Source organism: Labrus bergylta, chromosome 20, assembly GCF_963930695.1.
Source record: "Labrus bergylta chromosome 20, fLabBer1.1, whole genome shotgun sequence".
In the NCBI taxonomy this organism is placed as follows: domain Eukaryota; kingdom Metazoa; phylum Chordata; class Actinopteri; order Labriformes; family Labridae; genus Labrus; species Labrus bergylta.
Window position 1 is genome coordinate 1,586,469 of NC_089214.1, and position 25,089 is coordinate 1,611,557.

General features: G+C 41.1%; 2 protein-coding genes across 4 annotated transcripts in view; both read left to right on the forward strand.

Annotated features, from left to right (window-relative positions):
• Positions 1-1,336: 1,336 nt before the first annotated feature.
• Positions 1,337-8,530, forward strand: si:ch73-206p6.1 (phospholipid scramblase 2). 3 transcript variants are annotated; one of them, XM_065949072.1, is made up of 7 exons: positions 1,337-1,416; positions 2,095-2,186; positions 2,306-2,348; positions 3,134-3,354; positions 3,506-3,667; positions 5,213-5,374; positions 6,338-8,530. In XM_065949072.1, exons 1-7 carry the CDS (start codon positions 1,338-1,340, stop codon positions 6,365-6,367), a joined length of 789 nt encoding a protein of 262 aa, XP_065805144.1. In that variant the 5' UTR covers position 1,337; the 3' UTR covers positions 6,368-8,530. The 3 variants fall into 3 exon arrangements, with proteins under 3 accessions (XP_065805144.1, XP_020510617.1, XP_065805145.1); XM_020654961.2 differs by having other exon boundaries at positions 1,348-1,439; XM_065949073.1 differs by lacking the exon at positions 1,337-1,416 and adding an exon at positions 1,492-1,813.
• Positions 8,531-15,926: 7,396 nt separating this feature from the next.
• The window catches only part of plod2 (procollagen-lysine, 2-oxoglutarate 5-dioxygenase 2), a 34,510-nt gene continuing 25,347 nt past the window's right edge, over positions 15,927-25,089 (forward strand). The window contains 1 exon segment of the mRNA XM_020654971.3: positions 15,927-16,401. Coding sequence (XP_020510627.1) covers positions 16,299-16,401 — 103 coding nt within the window. The 5' untranslated portion in view covers positions 15,927-16,298.

Below are 25,089 nucleotides of genomic sequence, written 5' to 3' on the forward strand. Positions count from 1 at the left end.
CCATAAATATCACTGAAAAATCATCATTTTGTGTGCGTGTCGATTATGCTTACTCGCTAACTTCTAATCCCAGTACTGACGTGGAAAAGTAGCCCTTCAGTGGTGGTCTTGACCGGTCTTGATTTAGAATCTAGAGTCCGCCCAATTTGAGACCGAGACAAGACTGATCAAAAATGATCAGTCTTGATCATTCCGAGACGAGGCCGAGACTTTCAAAAAAGACAGATTTCGAGTCCTACCACACATTACAGGCGTTAGAGTAAAACGGGGCCTGACTCAGTTCAAACTGGTTCACAGTAAGTTCCTGTTCTGCAGCAAATACAACAAAGACCACATCTGACCAAAAAAACAAATAAATAAGCAGACAGCGACACAGACCTCAAGTCTTAAACTCTCACAATATACAATCACATCAGATAGTTATGGGTAAAAAAGTAAATTACTGTCCCCTTATCTCTTATTTTTGCCTGTTTCTTTTCTATTTTATTTACTTTATTTTTTTTATTATATATATTTATATTAATTTTATTTTATTATTTTATTTTTTTGTCTTTTTTTTATTATATATATATTTATATTTATTTCATTTTTTTCTCTCTCTTATTTTATTGTTTTGATGTGTGTGTATGTCTGTATTCATTTCTAAAGATGTTGCTGCTTCTTTTCTTGGCGGTAGTTTATTTTTTTGATTCATTCAACATCTTAAATTGAAAACATGATTGTTGAAATTAAATGACCACATGAGTGAAGCAACTCTTTGAAAAATGTAAAAACAAAGTATTAAAAAAAAAGTACTGCCATAAATTCAGTGAACCAACACTGTGCAGGAAGTTTAATTTAGCAAATTGGCAATAAATACAATCTTAGATCCTGGGACCTTTTCTTACTGTCTGTTCCTAAAGTCAGAACTGAACCGGGGTAAAAGGCGTTTGAGTTTGCCGCTCCCTTTACTCTGAACCAATCACAAAAAGAGCTGAGCTTTTCTGATTGGATGATTTTAAGAGGATGTTAAATGACACATCTGGCTGCAGATGTTCTACCTGATGTGGTTGATGACCTTGATGAACAATGGCTCTTTACATTTGTTGTTTAGTGTCTTTTAATGTCTAATCATGTTCATGTGTGGCTGCTGGTTGTTTGTGTGAAACTCTGAACATCGTGCTGCTTCCTGTCTCCACCAGGACGCTCTGAAAAATATATATTATTTAGATTTAAATACAAATAAAAGATAAAAACACATTAAGAGTGAGAGATTCTGACACATTTTCTTCTGGTCTTTGGAGCTCCGTTCTGTTTGTTGCTCTTCTATACTACCGGCTCGTCATTGGCGCGGGATTATGGGAAGTGCGATGACGTCGACCAATGAGATTAAAGGTTTATTCCATAGGGCTGGTTCCGGAGTGGCCTGGTATTATTGTAAGTAGCAGGTGAAATATCTGGTGAGTAGATGAACAGACTGTGTGTGTGAAGCTGTTTGGATGTTTCAGGAGGTTTAGAGAAGAAGAAGAAGAAGTAGTGCTCGTTTTTTTTTTTTTTTTCTAAGAATGGAAAAGTAGGTCGATAAGAAAACAGACGTCGGCGTGCAGACGTAGGCTTGCTGTGTTCACCAGCTGACGGGCAGTAAACAGAACATTTAAAATATCGTGATCCGCGCGGACATGGTCAGTTTATTAAACCTGCTCGGCTCGGCTCGGCTCGGGTTAGCGGATCGCCCTGCTTTACCCGGGTAGTGAGGGGACCTGCTGCTGTATTCCCGTCAGGAGCTCGTCACTTCCAGATACAGGCAAAGATTAGTATCTGTGTCACCCACCATGTAGGTCTGAATCCGCCCCCCTCCTCCCCCCTCCTCCCCCTTCCAGGCTGTTTACACCTCATCAGGGTCTCCAACTCTGCAGCAGAGGGGATGTAAATATAAATATAAAGGAGGGCCCTTTTCGGTGTGACTGTTACCTAAACAATACAGCAACAACACGAAGCCTAGAGATGCTTTTTTTAAACCCGCCCGAATTTGATCTCCATTTGTTTATGAGTGTTTTCTGAAGAAGCACAAGATGGCGCTGTTTCTTTCATTTCAACATTTCATTTTATCAACAGGTTTCCTTTTGGGTTTAGCAACCATGAATATGTATGCTGTGGCCAACCCTGAGATACCAGGCTGCCCACCGGGGTTAGAGTACCTCACCCAGGTGAGACAGACACATACATTCACCTGATAAGCATTTCATGTAAAGTTTTATCATGAAATTACAAATGCATACATCACATGTTAATCCTCTATACTGTATGTGATTATCTTCTTCTCCAGGTGGATCAGCTCCTGATCAAACAGAAGGTCGAGCTGGTTGAAGGTACAGTCCATCAGAATGTGTAGACCTTTACTTTTGTTTCGGGGTGTTGAGGTCTGTTTGGAGGGTCTACTTCCCTTCTGAATGTCCCTCATGTGACCCACACGAGCCCCGGGCTGAGAGCTGTTCTGTTTTTATGCTCCTGGACTCTGGAGGTCGCTGCCTCTGGACATCAGAACGGCGAGCTCTTTGCGTGCTTTTCAAAATAAAACTCAAGACCTTTTTATTCTGGCTTTTATTTTGGAGTAATCTTACAGTTTTTTTTATGAACTCATTCCTACATATTTGATTATTTCTTACTGTATTCATTTTATTTTTTAATTATTTGATCACTTCCTGTTTTAGATAGAAAGATAGACTCTTTATTATCATTGTATACAAGGGCACAACAAAACTTTGTTAGCAGCAATCCTAAACAGCAGCGTTTACAAAAACAACAACAAAAAATATATTTGTGGTGATATAAAAGAGAAATATGCAAAAAGTGGCCAGAGAAATTGCTGTTCAGTGAATGAATGATAATAATGAATAAATAAATAGACAGTTGTGGTGACTGAAAGAATATATACAGTTATTGTTTTGCAGTGACTGATTAGGTAAACAAATATATATATATATATATATATATATATATGAGAGAGAGAGATCGTGCAAATAAGTGAAGTGTGACTTAGACTTTTAGGATTCTGTCGTCCACTTTGGGCTGCATGCTGCATTCTGTACGAATAGTGCGATATAAATAAAGTTTTGAGTCGTTGAGCGATGCCTCTTCCTGTTTCTTTGTGCAGCCCTCGTTGGTTTCGAGAGCAACAACAAATATGAAGTGCGCAACAGCATGGGCCAAAACGTTTTCTACGCCGTGGAGGAGAACGACTGTCTGAGCCGACAGTGCTGCGGCCCCATGCGCTCGTTCACCATCCATGTGCTCGATAACTTCGGACAAGAGGTCATCACCGTCACCAGGCCGCTGAAGTGCATGTCCTGCTTCTTCCCGTGTTGTCTACAAGAGGTGAGGCTGCAGCTCTCTTTAGATCTGCGCGTTATGTTTCCTCATACTGAGGTCCAGCTGTTTCTAGTTTTTATGTTTCTTTAAAAATACACATTCTGCTGAGGATATGACTACAAATCACACTCTTGTTCTCCCACAATCCTTCACTCAGCTGGAGATCCAGGCCCCCCCAGGTAACACAGTGGGGTACGTTATACAGCAGTGGCACCCGTTCTCACCCAAGTTCATCATAGCCAACGAACACAGAGAGCCTGTGCTGAGGATCCACGGGCCCTTCTGTGGATGGAGCTGCCTTCCAGATGTCGACTTTGAGGTGGGTTTATCTAAACACAGGGATCCATTAAAAATTTGTGAAAACATAACGGGACACGCTTACAATTCTCGCCTTCTGGACATTTCTGTGTAAAGGGATCCTCCTCGAGCTCTGAGGCAGGAAAATATGTTTCCAATCAGAGCGAGGCCGGGCGCTCGGATGAAGCCGTCGCACAGGGCAATGCTGTGGTACAGTGTGGACATTGTTCCACGGCTCAGCTGCTTTTATTAGATCTGAGCTGTGAAGGGGGGATGTGGGTCAGTGATACAGACCTTTTCTCAAGATCCAGAGGATGGGCAACTGAAGCATGATATTACCGTCTCTGTTCATCCTTAGAAGCTTTGAAGTCCTCACTGAGGATCCAAACAGTTTCTGTGAGCGCTGCAAACGGACAGGATGATGAGTTGTTCCCTGATCTCCCTCCAATGAAACCAAACTGTTTTTTAAAGGGAGTGATCGTTATCCAAATGCAACACATGTCCGCATTTCTCTTCTCTTCCAACTCTTTTTCTTTTTTTTTTGTACTTTATTTTTCCAAAAGTAAAAACACCAATGTGACAAAACGAAAAAGACATATGTAAAGCAAACTATAAAAACAAAAACAAAACAATCAAACAAACCAGTAACATCAAAACACCAGTCCAAATTCATATGTCATGGGTATGTAAACCATCCCACTTAAAAAACAATAACACTAGTATATAAATAAGCAACAACAAATAAACAAACAAAAACCCTGCCGCCCATGGTTCAACCTCAGAGTCCACAACTGGGACCGAAGTAGATACAGTATGAAGCAAGGAAGTCAAAATTCATGTTAGATAAACAGTCAAATTAAAAAATGTCTTAGACATAATACATGAGTCATTCATACATAAATCATTGTGAAAGCATATTTAGAAATACAAGAAATACTAGCAATAAAAAAGTAACTGATAGTCGACTCAGTTACTTGTTTACAAAACATCGCAACGACAATGACATCAAAATAAATATACATAAAAAGTGTGCTCCCTGTGTTTGGTTGTTGACTTCGCTTGATATATATGAGTAAACAATCTATTTACTCTGTGTACATTTAAAGGCTTTATATGTGATTTTTTGATCCAGCAGATGTCGCCCTTGAGCACCAGCATGAAACCAAAACAGCTCGTGCTGCATTGTTGTGTTAGCATGCTAATGCTAGCGATCTTTATTCTGCTGGTATCTTCACACTGCATGTAAATTTACCTGAAATGAGCGTGATCTAGAAACACAGTTAAGCAGTGAGTACAGTATGTTATTCTTCTTTTCTCTAGTCCCTCAATTAAACAACTTTTATACACGAGGGGAGGAGTCAGCCGGCCGTCCCGGCGATGTAAACAAAGTGAAGATAGGACTCTGAAAACTCTGAAAACATCACAGACAGTGGGACTCGGCTGTTACACCCATTGTAGACAGTCATGACTCACAGAGTTATTTTCAGAGGATATACTTGATTTATATTATATTTAAGTGTGAAAAATCACAAATAAAGACTTTAAACAAGACAAACTCTTTCTGCAGATTTTGACGCTGGATGAAGTCAGTAAAATCGGGAAAATCAGCAAGCAGTGGACAGGACTTCTTCGGGAAGCGTTCACGGACACAGACAACTTTGGGATCCAGTTCCCCATGGACCTGGACGTGAGGATGAAGGCTGTGATGATCGGTGCATGTTTTCTAATTGTGAGTAAAAGAGGAGTGTGTGTTATTTTAATGTTTGAGGGGGATTCTCTTACAGCTTAGTGAGAGTGATCCTCACCAAAGTGAAGGCTGTTGCAGATGCAGTGGCCTCATTTGACCTGGCTCTCATGGGGAGTGATGTTCCTCTGCACGGGTAGTCGGAAATATCGTGTAGCTACCACTTAATGCACCACTGAGCCTACAGTTTGTGGGTAATGTGACCCAAAACCACCCAGAAATGCACTCCAGCTTTTCAGAGCTACTTTCTGAGGAATACTTTTCTAAAACCTGAAATGATTAAATCTCAGTCACAGTCAATTTTGCAGTGAAAACATTTTACACCTTAGGTAAAATGTGTTTACTGCGACTAGGCATCAAAGGTCACATTATTCATAAATCCACTTCCCCATGTTCCTCTAACTCTAACATGTGTCTCTAGTCCGTCTTTAAACCCTCCAAAGATGAGAAAAGTCCATCCTCTCCATCTTCTGCCTGCTCCACTTTTCAGACAATGTGTGCTCAAACAGGCCGTTTGGAGATTTTCCCTTCATGACATCACAAAGGGCAGTAGCCCCTCCCCCAGGTGGGTGACACTCCCACAGCTAGGTGTTTGTTCTGCCCTCTGAGTCTGCCTTCTCACCGTAAACAATAGGACATGGAGCGAGAAAGCACCGAGTACACCAAGCACTTCCAGAGAGGGGGCGTGGTCAGACACAGCTCATTGACATATTTAAAGATACAGACACAGAAACAGCCTGTTCTGAGCAGGGCTGAAATAGAGGGGTTTATAGACATGATCAAATACAGGATCAGAGTGGATTTAGAACAAGAAACTTCACACTCATGTGTTGGGGAGCTCTGAGACTTATTTACACCTTTTGAAGAGGAGGAGGAGGATATGAGACCTTTAAATATTTCTATTATACACATTTTCTTTCTTGTTAACACCTGTTTCCCTTTATGCAGGATTTCATGTTCTTCGAGACGACTAACTAGGAGCCAAACAGGATATCCATGTGAGTGTACAGTTCAACCGTCCAGGGAGAACAAGGCCACAAAGCCATAATGATCGGTCCCAAACGCCCGGACACAGAAACAACCTTCAGACGGATAGTTTCAAGAAAGTCAATGTTATAATTTGTTGCATGAACAAAGAAAAAAGACTTAGCTGCTCAGGTTGGTTGTTTTTTGTTTTTTTTGACAAGCTACGGGGCTGTGAGACGCACGGTGCAGTGATTGTGAGGACATTTTTATTTGTGTTTACATGACGAGCTCATCGGGGGAAAGAGACTTGTGGAAACGAGAAAACTTGAATAGCAGCCTGACGTCATTATACAAGAAATTACAAGGGAACACCATTGCAGGCAAGTGCTGTTAAACAGTATAATAAGTAGAGATTGGTGTCATTAGTGTGACACACTTTGTGTTATTTTGTCCTATTTACAGTCAAGCTGGTTTTTAATATAGAATGTGTAGCTATATTTTGCAAGAACTTAAGGACTCATGTATTGTAGTAGTTTGCAGCAGATATTCACTGCTCTTATTTATTGATTTATACTTCGCTCTGTTTGACTGTTTAGTCGATACGGAGCAATGTGTGTGCGCACTGCTTAGTGAGTGCTCGTGTGTCCGCGTGCTGTAAGTGTGATTTTACTAACACATGAACTCTCATAGGGTGCACTAATGTTTCTAATGCGATGAATAATAATGCACTGCAGACTCTGTAGTGTTTTTGTTTTTATGTAAGGGGAACTGATGGGTTGATGTGCAATCCCAGTCTTGTCCACAAGAGGGAGCTAGATTTGCATTTGAGACTAACCCATAACCAACCCATATGGATGAGAACATTGGCTGTTCATGCCATAGGGGATTTTCTTTAAATATTCCTCTCTGATGATGTTGTGTATTATTGGATAAACTCAGGTTGATGCATGCTGTTGTATTGGATTGTTTGCTAATGCTGGCTCTGGGAATGACACCTGATGCTACTAATAAGAAAAGATAGGATCATATTTTAGAAAAGGGTTTGCACATCATATTGCAGAAATATGTATATTCCACCTTGTATTAACTGGCAAATTAAGATTTTAAATCATATTTTCTCCGTGCAACAATCCTGATTGTAAAACTCTAAATGTGTTCTGAGGATCTGTTCATTAGGAGTGGAGGTAAATACTGATGCAAAGATATGATCTGTGCTTTTGTACCATCATGATAAAAAACTGATTTGTCTCCAAATGTTTGACTATGTAGTTCTAGAAAACAAACTGGGGGGGAGTCAGCTCAATATTTATTTATTTATTTTAAAATCTTAAAAGCTTAGAGGCTTTTATTTTTGTAAAAAGTCGTATAAACTGCCAATTGGAAAAAGCCAAAGTTTCCAATGTTCTCTTTGTCAACCATTCTTTATTCTGCCTTTAATAGACCAACCGTGTTCATAGACCTAAGTGTGTGTGCATACACATGAATGAAGAGCATTTATTTACCCTGCTTCTGCACGGATCGACTTTTAAGAAACACAAGATGATTGCAACATTTACATTAAAAACTTTAAACAAACATCTGCACACTGAAAACTATGAGCGCCATGTTGCACAACACAGCCTGAGTAGAGGAAGTCAACATAAGTCCCACCTCTGGCAGGGCAAATAGCCAATCATAGTCAAGGATTTTGGGGTGGCCAATAAGATTTCAAAGGGGGCCCCATGCCACCACTGGTTGCCCCGCTAGACACGGCCCTGGACCTAAGAGGATTGATCTCGCCCCTTTACGTGCAAAAGATGTTCAAACTTAAGGTTAAATACACACTGCTGTACTTAAGATGGGTGTTTTTCTGAAGTTGTTGAGAAAACTATTTTAATAACTCTTTGGATGAATGCATTGATGGTTAAAGATGCTGGTGCTACATGCTCTGAAGGTCGTTTGATTGTGTGTAAATGCCAAAAAACTGAAGTCAGAATGTGTTACAACAGGTTTTTAGCTATTCACAGCCAGTTTTAGAGATTAAAAAAACAGCTCCAAATACTTATTCTTCTACTTTTGCACTTAAACTGTGAACTAATACATCATTTAGTCATGCAGTAAATATTCAACTCTGTGAGCTTAGCTTTAATTGTGCTAACAGTCGATAGAAACACTTCAATAAAAACACTATGTTGATGTGTGCAGTCCTCTTTATTTGATCAGTAATCTGTTTGTTATACGATTTAGCACTAAAAACAAGTGATCACATTTTTTCTTCCTTTGTCCTTATTAATACAGCTTTTTGATTTAAAGTGTAGCAGGACCTCGTAAACGGTCACATTAAACCAATGGGCTCGGCTTGTTAATAGTTCAAAAGCCAGCATAATTGCCTCTTTCACCCTTTTTAAGCAAATTTTTCTTTAGCAGTCCTTGAGAAATGTGAATTAATTTATGTGCTGCGAAAAATCTAGCCTGCAGAGCCGCTGATTGGTGCGATTACGTCAAACATAGATGTCCTTGGGGGGATTTGAGGAAATGAAAAGGAACTGAGAACATTTCATTTTCTCCCTTTTTAGGTTCGCCATTAACCTCAAGCTGTTAACCTTGGGAGTAACCTCAAGAACTACCATATAAAAGAGCGGCGCGTCAATGAAAGGATCAACTTTAGCACTGAGTAAAGAGCAAGGTTTGAATAAAGAAGGTGAAGTTTAAATCTTTGCCTTGGGTTCAGACTGACGCAGCTCCTTCAGTATGTTTCCAAAGTTTTTAGAAAAAGAAGACGCTATACTTTATTAATCATGCGAGGGGAAATTCAGTTTTTCACTGGCCGCTCCTCTGCAGTAGTCCGGAAGTGAACTGGCACTTCTCCAACTACCAGACCAATGTCCAGACATTTTACGCACTCGGACGATCAACTCAGAGTTCGTTTTCATCGGGGGTGGGGATGGAGTAGCAAAAGAACTCCCATGATTCCCCTCCACTCAACGTCATCGTTTGTTACTGTTTTGATTGAGAGCCCCCTGCTGGTGGAATTTACATACTACGCCTTTAAGTAATCAGTATTTAATAATCAGTAAAAAAAAAGAGAGTTTTTGTTAGTTTGAAAGTCCAAATCACATCAAAGAACATACATTTAGTCATTTCAGTGAGAGTCCTGGTAAAACAACTTTCTTAATTTAATGTATCACAAAAAGCTTTCTTAAAGGAAGAATGTGCGACATTTTACACACAAATAAATCATAAATCCAGTCTCTCCTGTGTAAATGCGCTAACATTAGCATGCTAACACAACAATGTGAAGCTACGAGCTAACTAAAGAGCGCTAACATTAGCATGCTAACACAACAATGTGAAGTTACGAGCTAACTAAAGAGCGCTAACATTAGCATGCTAACACAACAATGCAGGACACAGGTGATTGCAACTCGAGCAAAAGGACAATTTTGCCCGCCGCTTGCATTAAACTTCTCGATGTGAACTCGAGTGGAGAGGGGTTGGAGGTGTGTCTCGGGAGGAGAGCGGAGGCTTCAGGATGGAGGAGGCGTGGCCAAGCAGAAGTTTGTTTTGGTTTCATGCTGGAGCTCAAGGGCGACATCTACTGGATCAAAAAGTCGCACATTCTTCCTTTAAAGAGACCGTATGTTGGGTCCTCTGTATCTTTTCTTTCAGTGCTGTATACTCTGACATTTATTGCTGTTGTTTTTTGTGCTTGGTTGTTACCTTAAGTGTTCAACTCTCACCTTTGACCTCCCAATGACCCTTACATATCTATTAGCTTTACAGGACACTTCCCTCCCACTAGCAGACACAGCTGTGGACTGCGACAGCTGTTTATCACTGCTGTGTTCCTTCTTGAGCGGACTGTTGAGACTTCCCATGAAATCCTCCTCTCAGAGGGGTTTCCTGTACCATTGCATTGTTCATTTCTGGTTTCGCTGGAAATTCTGCAATCAGATTGCATCACATTTGGTAACAATTAATCATCCAGACCACACACAAGTGATGTCACCCATGTAATTCCTGCAGTGATTTTTTGGCAGAGATTTCATGGACTGGGAACGACACATGTTTTCTTCATCTCCAGCAAGTATGTGGGAGTATTTTTTGTAGTCCAACATCCTTTTTCATTGACTCCCCTTGTAATTAAACACATATCTCAGCTTTGCAGCTCATAAAATAAGTTGTCATTTTGTGTAAGGCATGACACTAATGATTACTGGAGTGAATTTGAAGTCTAAGCAATCAACTTGTTGCTCCTGGGATTAAAGCAGAACATGTCAGTCAGTCACTTGGGGCAACTAGCCAGGCATGTTTGGTGATTCAATTTGGAGCTCAACACAACACCACAAGGACAAAACAGAGCCTAGAAACAGTACACAGTATCTGGAATTTCTGGTATCTGTGTTTTAAAACCCACTGAACAAACGAATGACCGAAGCAACATCTGTGCAAACGCAGGCTAGGAAAACTACCCTAAACACACAATTGGGGGGGGGGGAGCGCAGATGTAAAATTAAAAAAAGCGGGGATGGACATTTATTTTTATACTTGGATTCATGACAGTAAATCATAGACTGGAGACATTTGAGACTTCACCAACATTGTCAGTTCAAAATGATGCTCAGACAGGACACTAACATTTCATAAAATGTAAACAAAGACTTAACTAAACCATTGTATTGAAATCTGCTGCCAACCACATGTGGAACACACGACCCGACCCAGATTACAGAGTCAAAGTCCTGAGCTTTGAACTGTACAAAACACTGAAGAAGAAGCAGAGCGGCATTTTTGTGGCACAACTTCACCAACCACCAAGGTGCATGAAGAGTGAGATGAAGATCAACTTTACTAACAAATTAGACCGATGAGTTTCGGCTTGTGGCCTTCATCAGGGTCATCAAACACCTCAGACCTCAACCCTGGGACTTCAGGACTTTAAGGTACTAAAAGGTGACGCTCATTTGTTGAATATTTCCGCCATGGGACATTTTTTTTATTTGTTTTTTTACATTTGAAGAGTCTCCTGTGTGCTTTGAGTACTTAACCAAATCAGAAATGCTCAGAATAAAACCCTAAGTCCCCATACTTTCAGGATATACCACCTCTAGAAGACTCTTTTGCAATGTAGTCCCCTGACACACTAAGTACTTCCTGAAGTTCCCAACCAAAAGTTCCTGCAGTGGAAATTACAGCTATAACCTTCTTCTGAATGGGTACGCTCCCAAAACAAGAAGGGCCTTGAGTCCTTGAAACCCCTGACACACAACAAACATTCAGCTGTGACCACGGCGTCCTCTATGTGGTTGTTGTTTTGTCCCATTGCTATTGCAACCACCAGCTGGCGCATGTCACTTTGGTGTTGCCACCACCCGTGTGAATGCAAATGGAAAAAAGTCTTAAGAGTGTGTTTTTGTCTATTTGTGTCCCCATGTGGGCAGTTCCCCTCAGGGAGTCCTAAGAAATGTCTGGTTTAAAAAAAAAAAATCCATTAATATGTCACCCTGCGAATGGAGTCCATGAAACAATGAGTACGTTTTCTCCAAACTATATGTGGAGTGTACAAACGTATTCTTGAAGGTGGCCCGGCAAGGACAGGAATTAATGTTGAATCCTACTCTTCCTCCACCTACGTTCTCTGGAGCCTTGTGGTTTCCACATGGCCGCCTAATGATGACATTCAAATGAAAGGCTGGCAAAAGAGCTCGTTATGTATAATTTTGGAGGAACATTGCCCAAAAAAAAAAACCCAGTCTCTCCAGTAGAAATGCAAATTTATACGGCTGAATATCACACTGGTTTTAAAAATTGCTAACATCTTGAGCTTTGCGTTTTCAAACAGTTTGCTGCTCACGTCTTTACCGTTATAAGCGATCAGGCTCGAGGTCGGAGACAATAGATGAAAGACCGCCCGCGATACAAGTTAATTAATCCATGAACAACCTCTTTCCCTTTTTGTGGCCAGACTCCACGGTGACATTAAAAATGTACTCGCTGTGCTTGTTAAAGTTCTTCAGTCTTAGATTAAACGGCGTGCTGATGAAACCCCTTCCTCCCAGCAGCCCCTGCAGACCACACCCTGGGCCAATGGATGCGCCCTGTGGCCTCATAAGTGGGACCAGCGTAGACAGAACAGAGCCATGGGGATGACGTCAGGCTCGTTTCTCAGGAAGACCCGCTGACTGGAAGAAAAGGAGTGCTGTCCTTTTCCATTGATCTGGACTAGTAATTAAGCTTGCTGTGGAGTGATCAAAGCGTTCAGGGGATAAAAATGGAAAGCCCATTCTTTTACAATCATGGTGAGCGATTGTGGGTTCTAGAGCGGGGCTAAGGGAACCGAGGGATCCAGCAGGGCAATTGCAAAACCATCAGGTTGCACCACAAGAAGAGGGTTACGTCCAAAATAGAGTAAAAGTAGAGAGAAATCAAAGGTGCGTCCAAGCCACTGACAGTTACGTAAATTGAGTTCAGACAACAGCTAAAGCAGCGGACTGGCATCAATGGAAGGAAAAACTTGTGTGTCCCCTTTTCTCACTCTGAGTTCTGTTTTCCTCTTTTTTTTATTTTTGCACTTTGTGTTTATTAGGCAATCCAAACATAGTTCATTTATCCAGACATAGTTCATTTCTTACATCATTATTCTTTTTTTATAATGTTATACAAAACAATAAATGGTTATATTAATATCTTAGTTTGCCCATTTTCTTTCAGTAATAGAGAAAAATAAAGCAACAACAAACAAGCAACCCACATAAAAAATTTTAAATAAATAAATAAAAAAAACCACACAAAACAAAACAGAAAAGAAGAAAAAAAAAGTGACACACCACCAATGACATAACCATGATTTCATTTGTTTTTTGTCCTCTTGTTTTTGGGTTCAATATTTGGACTCTTCTTTACTTGTCTGCCTAATGGATCATGTTTCTTCTTTTGGCTTGATTCAATTTAAACTGTGCTTTTAAAACCCGCTGTCTCCTCAACAGTGCTCAAAATAGCGGCTGGCTTCCTGTCATCAGGAGGCTGCAACACTGTTTAGTCTTAATAGAAGGGCTGCCCAGGCTGGAGGAGTGTGTGTTTTATTTGGCTCCTAAAATAAGCCCAAATGAAAATGCCAACTCCAGAGAGCACCACCTGTGCTGCTTTAAAGGTTTCCACACAGTCTGTTCTCCCTTGTTAACCTCCATGAGATGTGTTTAGCTATATGTCCAAACGCCTGCTACCGTCTGCAGATACCGAGGTAGATAAACGCAGAGTGGGGATAATTATGCGGAGGTATGCCTTCTTGTTCCAATGAGCTTTCTCCATCCTTGCCCCTGCTTAACCACAGCAGTCACCAAGCTTCTCTCTCTGCCAATTTTTTGCGCAATTAAACGTAATTTTCTCAGCCACGCCGCGTGCATACCAAATTAAAATGTCAGCAGTGACACCACAAACGCAAGAACTTAAAAACTTTGTCCCAGTCCTGCAAATCCTGACTTAGCAAAGATGGCTTTGTGTGTCTTTTTTTGGGGCTTTACAGTATATCAAATCTTCAAGTACAACGCTCCAACGGGAATATTAAGCAGCTCATATAACTCCTGGACGTTTTGTCGGGGTGTAATCAAATCCAGACGACGACTCACTGCTGGGCTTTTCCGAAATGTTTTTCGGTGGGTGTCCCGACTTGTGCCAGTGAACGAAAGCAACACACATCCCAATCCCTATCCAGCACACTGCCAAGGCGCTCTATGAGGTTCTCCACCACACTTGCATTTTCCAGCTGCGGAGAGTTATCCTACCAACCCACAGGGAAAAAAAAAAACCCTGTTCGATATCTGAGTTGTGAAATGATACATGCCTAAAGGCTCGTACAAATGGAAAACCTCGGTTCATGCTGTGTTGTTTTAACTCATTTGGTCCGAGGGATGATGGCCTTATTTGGTCGGATTTGTTTTTGTGTTCAAAACAGAGAAAGTGATAATTTCCTCATGACACACTGATTTCCATAAATGTGTCTGCCCAGTGCTTTACTTATCGGTTGCACGCTGAACTAAAGCAAAAAGCATCATGGCTGAGGTCCAGGATGAGGATTATACGCTGAGCTTTCTGGCATGGCTGTACATTTTTAGGGTTTATCAGGGCCTCACTGGAACCAAGTAATTTATCTCATAAAAAAAGTTGTTTTAAAAAGTGCGGCTTCTCCTCCCTCTGCATTCAAAACCCCCCAAAACCCGGTGATGTCATTAAGTAAAACAATCTGGGCTCTGGGCAGCCATAGCAACTGCCATGCAAAGTGTTCACCAGACAGGAACAGTTTTAGCCGGGGGTGGTGGGGGATGGGGGATGGGGGGTGGGGGGGAAGTCTGTAAAGTCTAATAAAGAATGAGAAACACAAATGAGAACAAAAAAGAGAATGGTTTCAAGGTCAGCTGAGCTGCACGGAGATGAAGATGAAATCAGACAGTAAATGGAAGCTGGGTTTGATGTGCGGTGTCTGTTTCCCTCTTTATTGCTCCCCCGTGTGTGAGTACAGTTTGTGTGTGTGTGTGTGTGTGTGTGTGTGTGTGTGTGTGTGTGTGTGTGTGTGTGTGCTGCAGAATAGCAGGAGCGGCACAAACATCTGCAGCATCAGTCAACTTTTTAATATATCGTCGATGGTGAGGTGAGGACATGAGTCAGTACCGCTGAAATAATTAGTTGGGCAGATAATTTGAGTTACATTTTGGATTTCTGAGCTCTAATTCTTTTGATTTCATTTTAGTAAATTATATGATTTTTAGGGTTTTGGTCAGGAGGGGAGTAGAGTTTCGTCTCAGTTTCGATGGAACTGAAACTGAGACGATCACCAGCACAGCAGCATGCCGCCATGGTGGAAAGTCCCTTTGTTTTGGGTATGTTTTGGATGTATGTATCCGACCTGTGGCTGTTGTTTTCCACTCTCTTTCTCTCTGCCCGGTTTCTGACTCTATCTGCTGCCCTGTCTCTAAAATAAAGAAAATACACCTTAAAAAAATATTGCAATAAATTAAACAACTCAAAATGATATAGTGCACTTACAATAACTCAACAAACTACATGAGTAAAATGCAGATTTAACATTTATACACCAGTAAAATAAATCTTATATCAAAATACACAGAAAGTAACTAATCTTCTATTTTTAATTTAAATACAGGGAATAATTGTTACACAAGATTTTTTGCCCTGTGGTATCTGAACTTACACTCCAGGAAGAGAACCAAATATTTATTCATGTGCTCTTCCTTATGATTTTTATTTAATTTAATCTGTATACAGTAGGCTAGTTCATTAAAAGAGGGACAAGTGGAGTGTGCAGGATAGTCTGGAAAAACTCAACATAATGAGGAAAAAGTGTTTATAATACAGACTTAGAAAGTTGAATAAACATCAGGGCACCATTAATGGGATTCTGTTGCTTTATAGGAAGGAGGCTGAATGAAAAGTCTCTTCTGAGCAGGGTGGAGAAGGAGGGCAGTGTTGATCCTGCAGACTGCTGGGTGCTCAGGGGGGAGGGGACCAGAGGAGGGATGTTTGACAGTCATGGGGGTTGAAGAGGGGAGGAGGGGGGGTGTTTAAATACAGCTGTTCTGTGTAACACTTTCGCGCAGGACGTCCCTGTGTCAGGGGTGAACACCGTTATCTTCTCCTCCTGCACCGAGTCTCTGTCACTCCACTTCAAGAGGCTGCAGAGATAATCAAAAGGAACCACCACGCCTGTTGCTCAATTAATTTACTTCTTTAACTTTGACTACTTTTTTGAAATCCGTTCCCTGAAGAGCTGCTCGTCCAGAAGACAACTTCATATACAGTGTATGACTTTTACTCCCTTTTTCTTTTGTCGCTAGAGGGAACATTAAGACCCTCCGGGGCTCACCACTGCTTCCTGCAGGGGAGGCAATCCAGCCCCATTAATCCAGCCGGTCACCCGCAGTCCGTCCGGGAACACGCACTGAACACAGCTATGGAGTACCTCAAGTTTTGTTTTGTGTTTTCCTGCTGGATGAAGTTTGCGACTTCTCTCTCCTCCACCGAAACACCTCAAACTCCCGCGCCCATTCCCCCAGGTAAGCAAAGATAATCAAATAATAAGAATAAAAAAATCCATTATGCTGTTCTGAGAACTCGCCCCGAATTTATTAACCCCACTGTGATGGATAAGCCTACACTGTACGACATGTTTTATTGTTTCCTCACATAGCCTAGATACTACATATGATATAGTTCTTACTGTAGAAACAGAGATTTAAAGGTTGTAATTTAGGCTATACGGGTCACAATGCCTGCGTCTCCCTGCACTGCTGCACTTCCATATGTCGGACCATTAAATTATATGATAGTGCAGCTCCTCACTTAAAAGAAGTGTCTGCGGTTTGTCACTGTTTGTTTCATGGTGTTTGCTCTTTTACATCCACACGTCAGGCTGTAAAAAGTCAAAAGTCGGCAGGAGGAGGAATAACTAACCCAATTGGCTGCGACTCTTTGATGCTTTCACTTTGTCCTCATTTAGACCTGACAGTTTATCCTATAGCTGTACGAAATGTATTTCTGTCACTGGAATTAAATTGTGGAATTCTTTAAATATTGATTTGAAGGGTTGTGTTCAGATATTTCAGTTTAAGAAAAGAACAAAGTTATCAGACTGTATGAAAGTGGCAGTTAGTGTATTTTGTGTGTTTTCCTTCTTATTTCTGAGGAAGTGAAGACTGAATTGTCAGATTTGTTTTTATGTTGGCATGATATTCATTCATTGATTGTAATTGGACAGACCATCCAGACATTTATTGTTTGCTTTTTGAGTAAGGGGGGGAAGGCAAAACAAGATGTATTCTTCTCCCTGCTCCTTTCCGTACATGGGATAAAGTGTGAATAGCTTTTTTTTTCCTTTTCCTTTTCTGTTGTGTGTTTTGACATGTACGGAACAAATAAAAAAAATGAAATAAAAAAATAAAAAATAAAAAATACAGCAGCAGCCTTAAACTAATTGAACATTTTTGTATGTAATTTCACAATAACAGGTCAAATATGTCATTTCAAGTCATTTCCAGTTTGCCTTTGTTTTTGGAAGGCAACTCGCGACCCCCCTCCCAGTGTCCCACTTTGGGAACCACTGCTATAGACACTCTGTTTTAAGGCGTGAATGGATCATAAATGAAAATGTGTAGGAAATCAATTATGGTTTGATTTTAATGGTAAACAAGAAATTAGGCTCGAGGAGCTGAAGTGCGTGTTGTAAACCTGTTTGTAATTGACGGCACATGGAGCAGAGCCAAGAACAACCTGTTGAAGCAGCTGTTGGGACAACCTATATAATGTACATGTAGGCCTATACAGTGGGTTTGTGCTTCTTAACCCCCCCCCCCCCCCCCCTCACACACACACACACACACACACACACACTCCCACAGTTTTATTGAGCTGTTTGAATCCCGTCCCCTGTTAGCATGTTGCTGTGGGTAAATTGCTCTAAATTGCCCTGAAATCATTTCAGTTAAACACAGCTCTTTTCAGGCTCGCGGGGCATCTTGTAAAAACCTGCAGACAACAACCTAAGTGTAGACATGAGTGTGTGCGTGTGTGGGTGTGTGGGTGTTTGTGTTTTTAAATCTCCCGTGTTGGTGTCAGGAGAGCTGTAGGGCTTGCCTCATAAGTTAAGTCTGGAAACGTACTTTTTTAATGAAGCATTTTACTCGGGGTGAGGCAGTCTGCTATCAGGGAACAACAGCCGCCTTCAGTCTCCACAGGCCTGTTTTATCCTCTGGTCTCTGGACCGACACAGTAGCCACAGTTTACTTTTAAAATGTTTTGCTTATAAAAAGCCTTTTCAGAACACCTGGGAGGGATTAGAGCACCAGGCGAGAGAGGGTCAGCGCATTAGGATGCACACACTAAATCCAGTTAATCTCTCGAGCGTGTGGAATTTGGAAATAAAGTGCATAAAAATAATTAAAGTAACCAAAAACGATGAAGAGCCGACAAAAGTCAGTGTACCAGGCAATCCATGTCGTGCCGAAGCCGACTTTACCCTCAAAGTCCAGCTCGCTTTGTGAGTGCTCTGATCCTGACCCAACACACAGCACATGAAGCATCATGATTGAAAACTCAGGTGTGTTTTTATTCCAAGAGGCTGTTTCGTTTTAACACTTACGTCCATCAGTAATCGAGTAATAACGTCAGAAACAATGCAGCCTGACACCCGTTAAATGATGTGTTAATAGTGTGTTATATCAACTAGATGAGTCATTTTCCCCCATCAAGTTCTCAGTCGACTGATTCTTTAAACCCCTCTGTCGTTAGAGAGTGTGGTTGTGAAAAGTGAAGCAAATGGCTTTAATGACTTTAATCACTCGGTAGACTCATGTTGCGTCCCTGGCAGCTGGTTGGGCATCGTTTTTCACCCTTTAAATGAGGTCAGATGACGTGTTAGCGAGCACCTCAAGGAGAGCAATTCTGTTGAGTTTGAGAGAGTCTACTTCAGGTGAGCTAAGACACTGGTCCCTGTCCGGTTTGGTTGGGTTCAGTCCGGTACAGTAAACCCTGGTCTTGCTTGCGTTTCCACAGCCAACCCTTATTTACTAAGGGGAGTGTCAGCCAGATGGAGATAGCCACGTCAGCTATGTAACAGTGTGACATCATAGCAGCCCAACACAGTGTAGCCCGATATTAATTAAGTTCAACGAAGAAGAAGAACGGGACACAGTTTAAGGGAGCCTTTTGTGGATCAGCTGGTAGTGGTGTATGAATGAGATTAGTTACTTCTGATGGATGATACTACATAGTGATCACTACCATCAGTGTGTGAAAGGATGTGAATGGGTGGGTGTGACATGCGGTGTAAAAGCGCTTTGAGTAGTCCATTTACCATTTACTTTAGAGTCAGATCCCAACAGTGCCCAACAGATGGGCACCAAAAAAGTAGGGCGCTAAGGATCCCTTATTTTGGGACCATTTCCCAACTTTGGACGGTGGAAACGCCAATAAATGGCTACTGCACCGAACAGAACTGAACCAGACCACTTGTTGGAAACGGGGCTAAAGTGACAGGATATTAAAAAAAAAAAGTCGAGGGGCGCTGGTGACGCAGTGGTTAGTGCGTGCGTCCCATGTATGGAGGCTGTAGTCCTCAACGTGGGCGGGCCCAGGTTGAAATCCCACCTGCGGCTTCTTTCCTGCATGTCATTCCCCTCTCTCTCTCTCCCTGATTTCCAGCTCTATCCACTGTCCTGTCTCTCCATTAAAGGCACAAAAAGCCCAAAAAGAAATCTTTAATAAAGTTCTGAGTGTAGGTCTCACTTGTTGCAGATTCTGATATCGCTCCTGCAGCAGCTTTTCTTTTCTCTGAGAGCACTAATGATCTCCATCAATCAGGATTAAAAACGGTTCGGATTAAGCCGTGAAAAGGAAGAAAAAAAGAAGAAGAATGAAGGAATGCAGCCTCCTGCCCATTTCTAAACCTACGGGCACCTGGCAGGTCCCCGTGAACAGCGGACGTGGCTGTTGGTTTTATGGTCAGATTTTGGAAAGTTACAAAAAACTGGACGGTGTAGACCCTCTCACTGTCCAGCTACCTGAAAGGAGCTTTTCACTCATTTCTAACTTGTTTTTTAATCACCTTTTTTCGCACTGTAGCACCGATACCTTTGACCGCTCATGTCTTAATAAAAGAGACTATTGTTGCATCCACCTGTGCAGGTATCTCCTCTGCATAAATCTAAACGGTTTCCAGTACCATTAGTGTAACTCTTTTTGATTCCCTGAGAAGATGCAGCTTCACAGCGTTCACATACATATGTACAGTTATTCTGTTGAAAATGGACGCCTCATTGTTCAACTCTCTGTCCAAGTGAGTGAAAGGTAAACGTCTCAGAAGTGAAAACAATGTGTTTCCAAGTTTAAACACAAAGATGCCAACATCTGAAGATCCTAAAAGCTTGGATGACTTAAATAAGGCCTTCCACATCAGGAGTATTCTACACAAAGTTGATGACATTATGTACTTGGAAACCAGCTCTGAATGTTTGACAGTAACTTGGACATATTTCTTGGCAAGTATCTGTGTTAGTGTGTGTGTGTGTGGGCGGAGTACCATCACTCTGGATGATCTGCTCCTCTGTCCCATGGATTAGATGACCTTTCTCAGACATCCCTGATGTGTCAGTCAGCAGGGAGTGTTTTATAGAGAAGAAAACGGAAGCTCCACCTAAAGTCACCCATGCCGTATACACTGCAGAAGAATATCGCTCTCCGTGCCTGTAATTCCAGTCTTAACAAACTAACAAACCCTGCTGGCAGGCCCGGACTGTAATCAGGCCGTAGACATTGTCACTGTATCACCACAGGGTTTGGTTTTGTGCTTTCTTTGCAGCCAAGTATGCATTGTGTTGTCTGCTTTTTCACTCCGTCTCTTGTTGCCTGCAGTGTCTGAGGTATAGTCTGCAAACTATATTAAACACACAAGAGCAGAATGTGGAGATGGCCGTTCCCATGAAAAGGGAAGATACTCCAGCTCTTTGGTCAGGACTTATACTGACCTCGCAATGAGTTGTTTATCTTCAGAGCTAAACAGTTAGCTAACAAGTGTAAGTCCTCCAAAGAATTACAAGGCGTAACTTTTCTCGTTATTTATTGAAGAATTCACTGTATTTCCGTTCTTATTTACTTTCTTTCTTTCTTGTAAAACTGCAATAAAGCACAAATTGCAAAAAGTACATTAGAGACTAACAAACAGAAAATAGGGCACAAGAAACAATTAGCTAACCTAACATGCTTAGTCATGCTGCTAGCTTACTGCTCTGCTAACTATCAATTTATTAAAATCCAATCGTCTAAAGACACAACTTAAAAACTTACATTCTGCCTCTGCACACCAAAGAACACAAAATAATAAATACTTACGGACAATTAGTGTCCAAGGCAACAACGTGGAAGATCATTTTGCAGGAGGTGAAGAAACTGCTGGTCTGAAGGTAATTAACACCTCACATGCTTATACTACTCAGTTCACTTAAACAACCAGGAGGGGGCAGTGTAAAAACAAAACTTAACTCAAACAATATTAAATGTCCTTCACAAAGGGCACAACAGGACTTGTGAGTATATTTCATCTATATCTAACAAGTCGTTTAAATTCTGAGAATGCAAACTTAGCAGCTGTTTATATTTGGATCTTTTCTTGATAAAGCCAGAACAGGTTGTACTGTTTTTACTGAAATGTCTTGTTCCGACTTGTTAAAGTTTGTTTTAAATGTATAAGTCCTTGTCATAATATGAAAGAAAAGAATGTCTGGGATCCTTACTGTAACATACCGACGTGATGCTTTAGAGGAGAGAGGGGAATACATCCCAGCTATGTTTTATCAGAAGTATGCAGGATCGAGTTGGGGCAAATTACTGGAAATCTTGTCATGAGTAGACTTTCAACTGTAGTGCATTCATCCTATGAAGTATGAATGTATTGTGATTTGTTTGAGATCATTGTGTTGAAGCTCCCATGAGGAGTTTTTTAAGCTGGTTTTGCAAAAGACTGAAATGAATAGTGAGGATGATGCAACAACGCATCGGCCCTGTTGACTGACATCCGCACATCGGCAAATAATTTGGCATGAACCGATCCCTAACGCTGACATCTACTTCAGCTAACTGCTGATTCAGAGAAAATGTTTTATCGGGCAGATGAAGTCACCTGTCGAACAAACTCTGACTTGTTTCATCGTCAAACGTGAGAGAAAATGTCGGCATTGTGGGAGTCTCGCTCCAAAATAAATAATGAAACAAACATCAGTATCTAATTTGGCAAATAAGCTAAATTATTATTTCAGCTTCAGCCCTGATTTTCCCAATCCGTGCATCTCTCAGATCTTCAAGGTCTGAGGCCTCAAGCGGAGATTGCAGTATTCCTAAATGTGGCTCCGCTTTAGCACAATCTGTTTATTTTATTTTACAGCCATTAATGAATGGAATAGTCTTCCAACTAGTCTTAAACTTTGCACAAACTTCTGCACTTTCACCCGCAAAGTCAAAAAATGGATTTTAAGTAACCAGTCTTGTCAGCATTAATTTGTCATTGACAACCTTTTATATCTCTCAGGGAAACTTGTACATAATGTTTTAATATCTGTAAACTGTTCCATGTCTTTCTTCTCTCTTATGAAATGTGTGTGTGTGTGACTGGTTGATTTGTATTTTGCTGTTGCCATCATCTGCCCAGGGACAACAGATGGAAATTAGCTAGTTAGCTAAATCTGGTACAAAGCATCTCTTCTCTTCTGAGACTAATGTTTTTTTTTGTACACTGTCACCAAGTACACTACACCAAGTATGAAAGTCACATTTTGAGGTAGCAATGGAGTTCCTCAACTTAGCATGTGGTTGTTCATTAAGCTGCTTAACTCCTCCCCCCCTTTGCAGACAGTATTATTAATATAAACGGTCAGATTTCACTAAATTATGTGAAATCTGACTGTTTATCTGCTTTCAATTATGTACTTATTAAAGAGCAGCATTCAAAGTTAAACTGTTTGGTGTATCACTTTGAAACAAACCAAATGTGTGTTCTAGTTAAAAGAGGATTAAAAGCTCCACAGAGACCCCGACTGAGGCCAAAGACGATTTTCTAAGAGTAATCATTTGTAGCTGACAGGAGCACTACTGACACAAACCAGATGAGATTTGTTGTTGTTTTTTCTTCTACATTTTAGTGGAGTGTCTTCCAGGACAAAAAAACTATTCTTGAATCATAATGACGTGTGACGAGACTTCTAAATTGTTTCCTGGCACAATGCTGGTGACATCATTCCACATCCGTGGGCTGAAGTGCCTGCGGTTTGACATGTGTAATTGGAATCACAGTGTTTTTCCTGGGGATCCCTTTAATGCCTCTCAGATTATGGAAATTATGTGTTTAATCAATCAATGCGACTTTGAGGAGTCACTAGAAAACAACTCTATTTACCTATCGTGTACAGCTAAAACAACAGACCTGTGAGCGTCCTGTTAAATTGCAGCAAATTACAAACACATGGGGTGCTCACCTAAGTAGCAACAATGGTATTTTCTGGGGTTGAGGAATGTCTGCATGACCAGGGGCTGCTGGCTGTCAGATATTAAAAGTGTTTCTTCTGTGCCAGAGCTGCTTTTAGTTCCTTTAACTTTGTTTTAAAGATGGAAAACTTTTCAAAGTGGCGTCACAGGAGGTTTGTTTGCACGCTTTTGTGTCAGGCAGAATTGTCCGATGTGTCCTTGGGCAAGACTCTTAACCCCAAGTTGCTCCCACTGCTTTCTTGGTGGTGTGTGAATGGATGAGTTAATACTGATTGTCACTTTACATACAAGCGTGAATGTGATGACATTTCATTTTGTTGTCGTCACAACATGTTGCCACTTCCTCCAAATGGTTAAAACCATCATGTATTTGAGTTTTAATACCGTTACTACGCCTTTCTGAACTACATCTGCTACCAATAGCGTTCTCCGAGTCATATTTTAGAATGGCTTAAGAGCACATGGTTGCACTGATGGTCAGATTAACACCTCAGGGGTTTCAAACTGTGACCGCATGTCTCAACAGAAGCACCATTTGAATGTGGTTCTTTTTCAAGAAAAGTAACCAATTTGTCCAAGCGATGACACGTTGTTATTTTTATTCATAAACTCTTCTAAGTAGGAATGTTATGAAGCGGCCTAAGAAAATCATTGTTACTTCTCTGATTATTGAGTAGATAGTGTAGTGTGTGGCTGTGTCTCTACTTTCCATCCATGTGGTAAAAAATAAGGCTACCAGGAAGTCACTTTTCTGTTTTCAGGGAAGGTTGCCTTGGTAACTGGATGACACATCTTTAATGTTCACTATGGTGACCAAAGTACATCGAGTTCAAAGTGTTTTATAATCTGAAAATACCAGTAAAATAAGCTTTTGCTGACTGTTCACCACAAACCAACAGAACACTGGCTCAGAAAGTTTAGCTAACATTAGCTACCAGAGGAGGTCGATGCCAGTGTTGAATAAACAGTAATTACCTCGACTAATGCAGTGAGGCGTTTGAACTGTACAGCCAGGCATGGCCAGTTAAAGTTGGATTGGTATTTGGTATGATGAAGGATTTAAGTAGAGTAAAGTAGTTTGATCATCCAACATCAGGTTTAGAAACATTAAGTTGCTCTAAAAAAAAAACAATTTGGCATCATCAGGTCCGTTCAGACGGCCAGTTCAAGGCACGATATTTACGCCCCTGTGATGTATTGGGGGAACCAAGTTGTCCCACCTCTGTACTCTATCGTAGTTAGTAACATAGGCGTTAGAGGAGCGAGACGGGATCAATGTAGACGGTGGAGAAATAGGGGAAGAACAGCGCTGTGTGTGTGATCTGTGTATGTGGAGCTGCCAGTGTTTCTTTAAACAACATCACTCCCACAATGCTGTAATAATGAGGAATCCCAGACCTTCACACCAATATTGTGCTGTTGGATTGTTATGATGGTGAATCACTTTCAGAAAAGGCTGTTGTTACTGATAGTGTCCACATGTCCACAATGAGATTAAAGGTAGAGTCTGTGAAATACATGAGAAGGACAAGAATGTGGGCCTTTAAAGGCTGAATATGTGATTTTTCACACTTACATAACATCACATACATGTAATAGAAATCAAGTATCTCCTCTAAAAATAACTCTGTGAGTCATGACTGTCTACAATGGGTGTAACAACCGAGTCCCACTGTCTGTGATGTTTTCAGAGTTTTCAGAGTCCTATCTTCAGT

What these genes read in the sequence shown, in the direction of transcription:
- si:ch73-206p6.1 (XM_065949072.1), top strand. Translation starts at nt 1,338, where the DNA reads ATGGGAAGTGCGATGACGTCGACCAATGAGATTAAAGGTTTATTCCAT. An exon ending in CGGAGTGGCCTGGTATTATT is followed by an intron (nt 1,417 to 2,094) that starts GTAAGTAGCAGG and finishes TTTTATCAACAG; the next exon opens with GTTTCCTTTTGGGTTTAGCA. An exon ending in GAAGGTCGAGCTGGTTGAAG is followed by an intron (nt 2,349 to 3,133) that starts GTACAGTCCATC and finishes TTCTTTGTGCAG; the next exon opens with CCCTCGTTGGTTTCGAGAGC.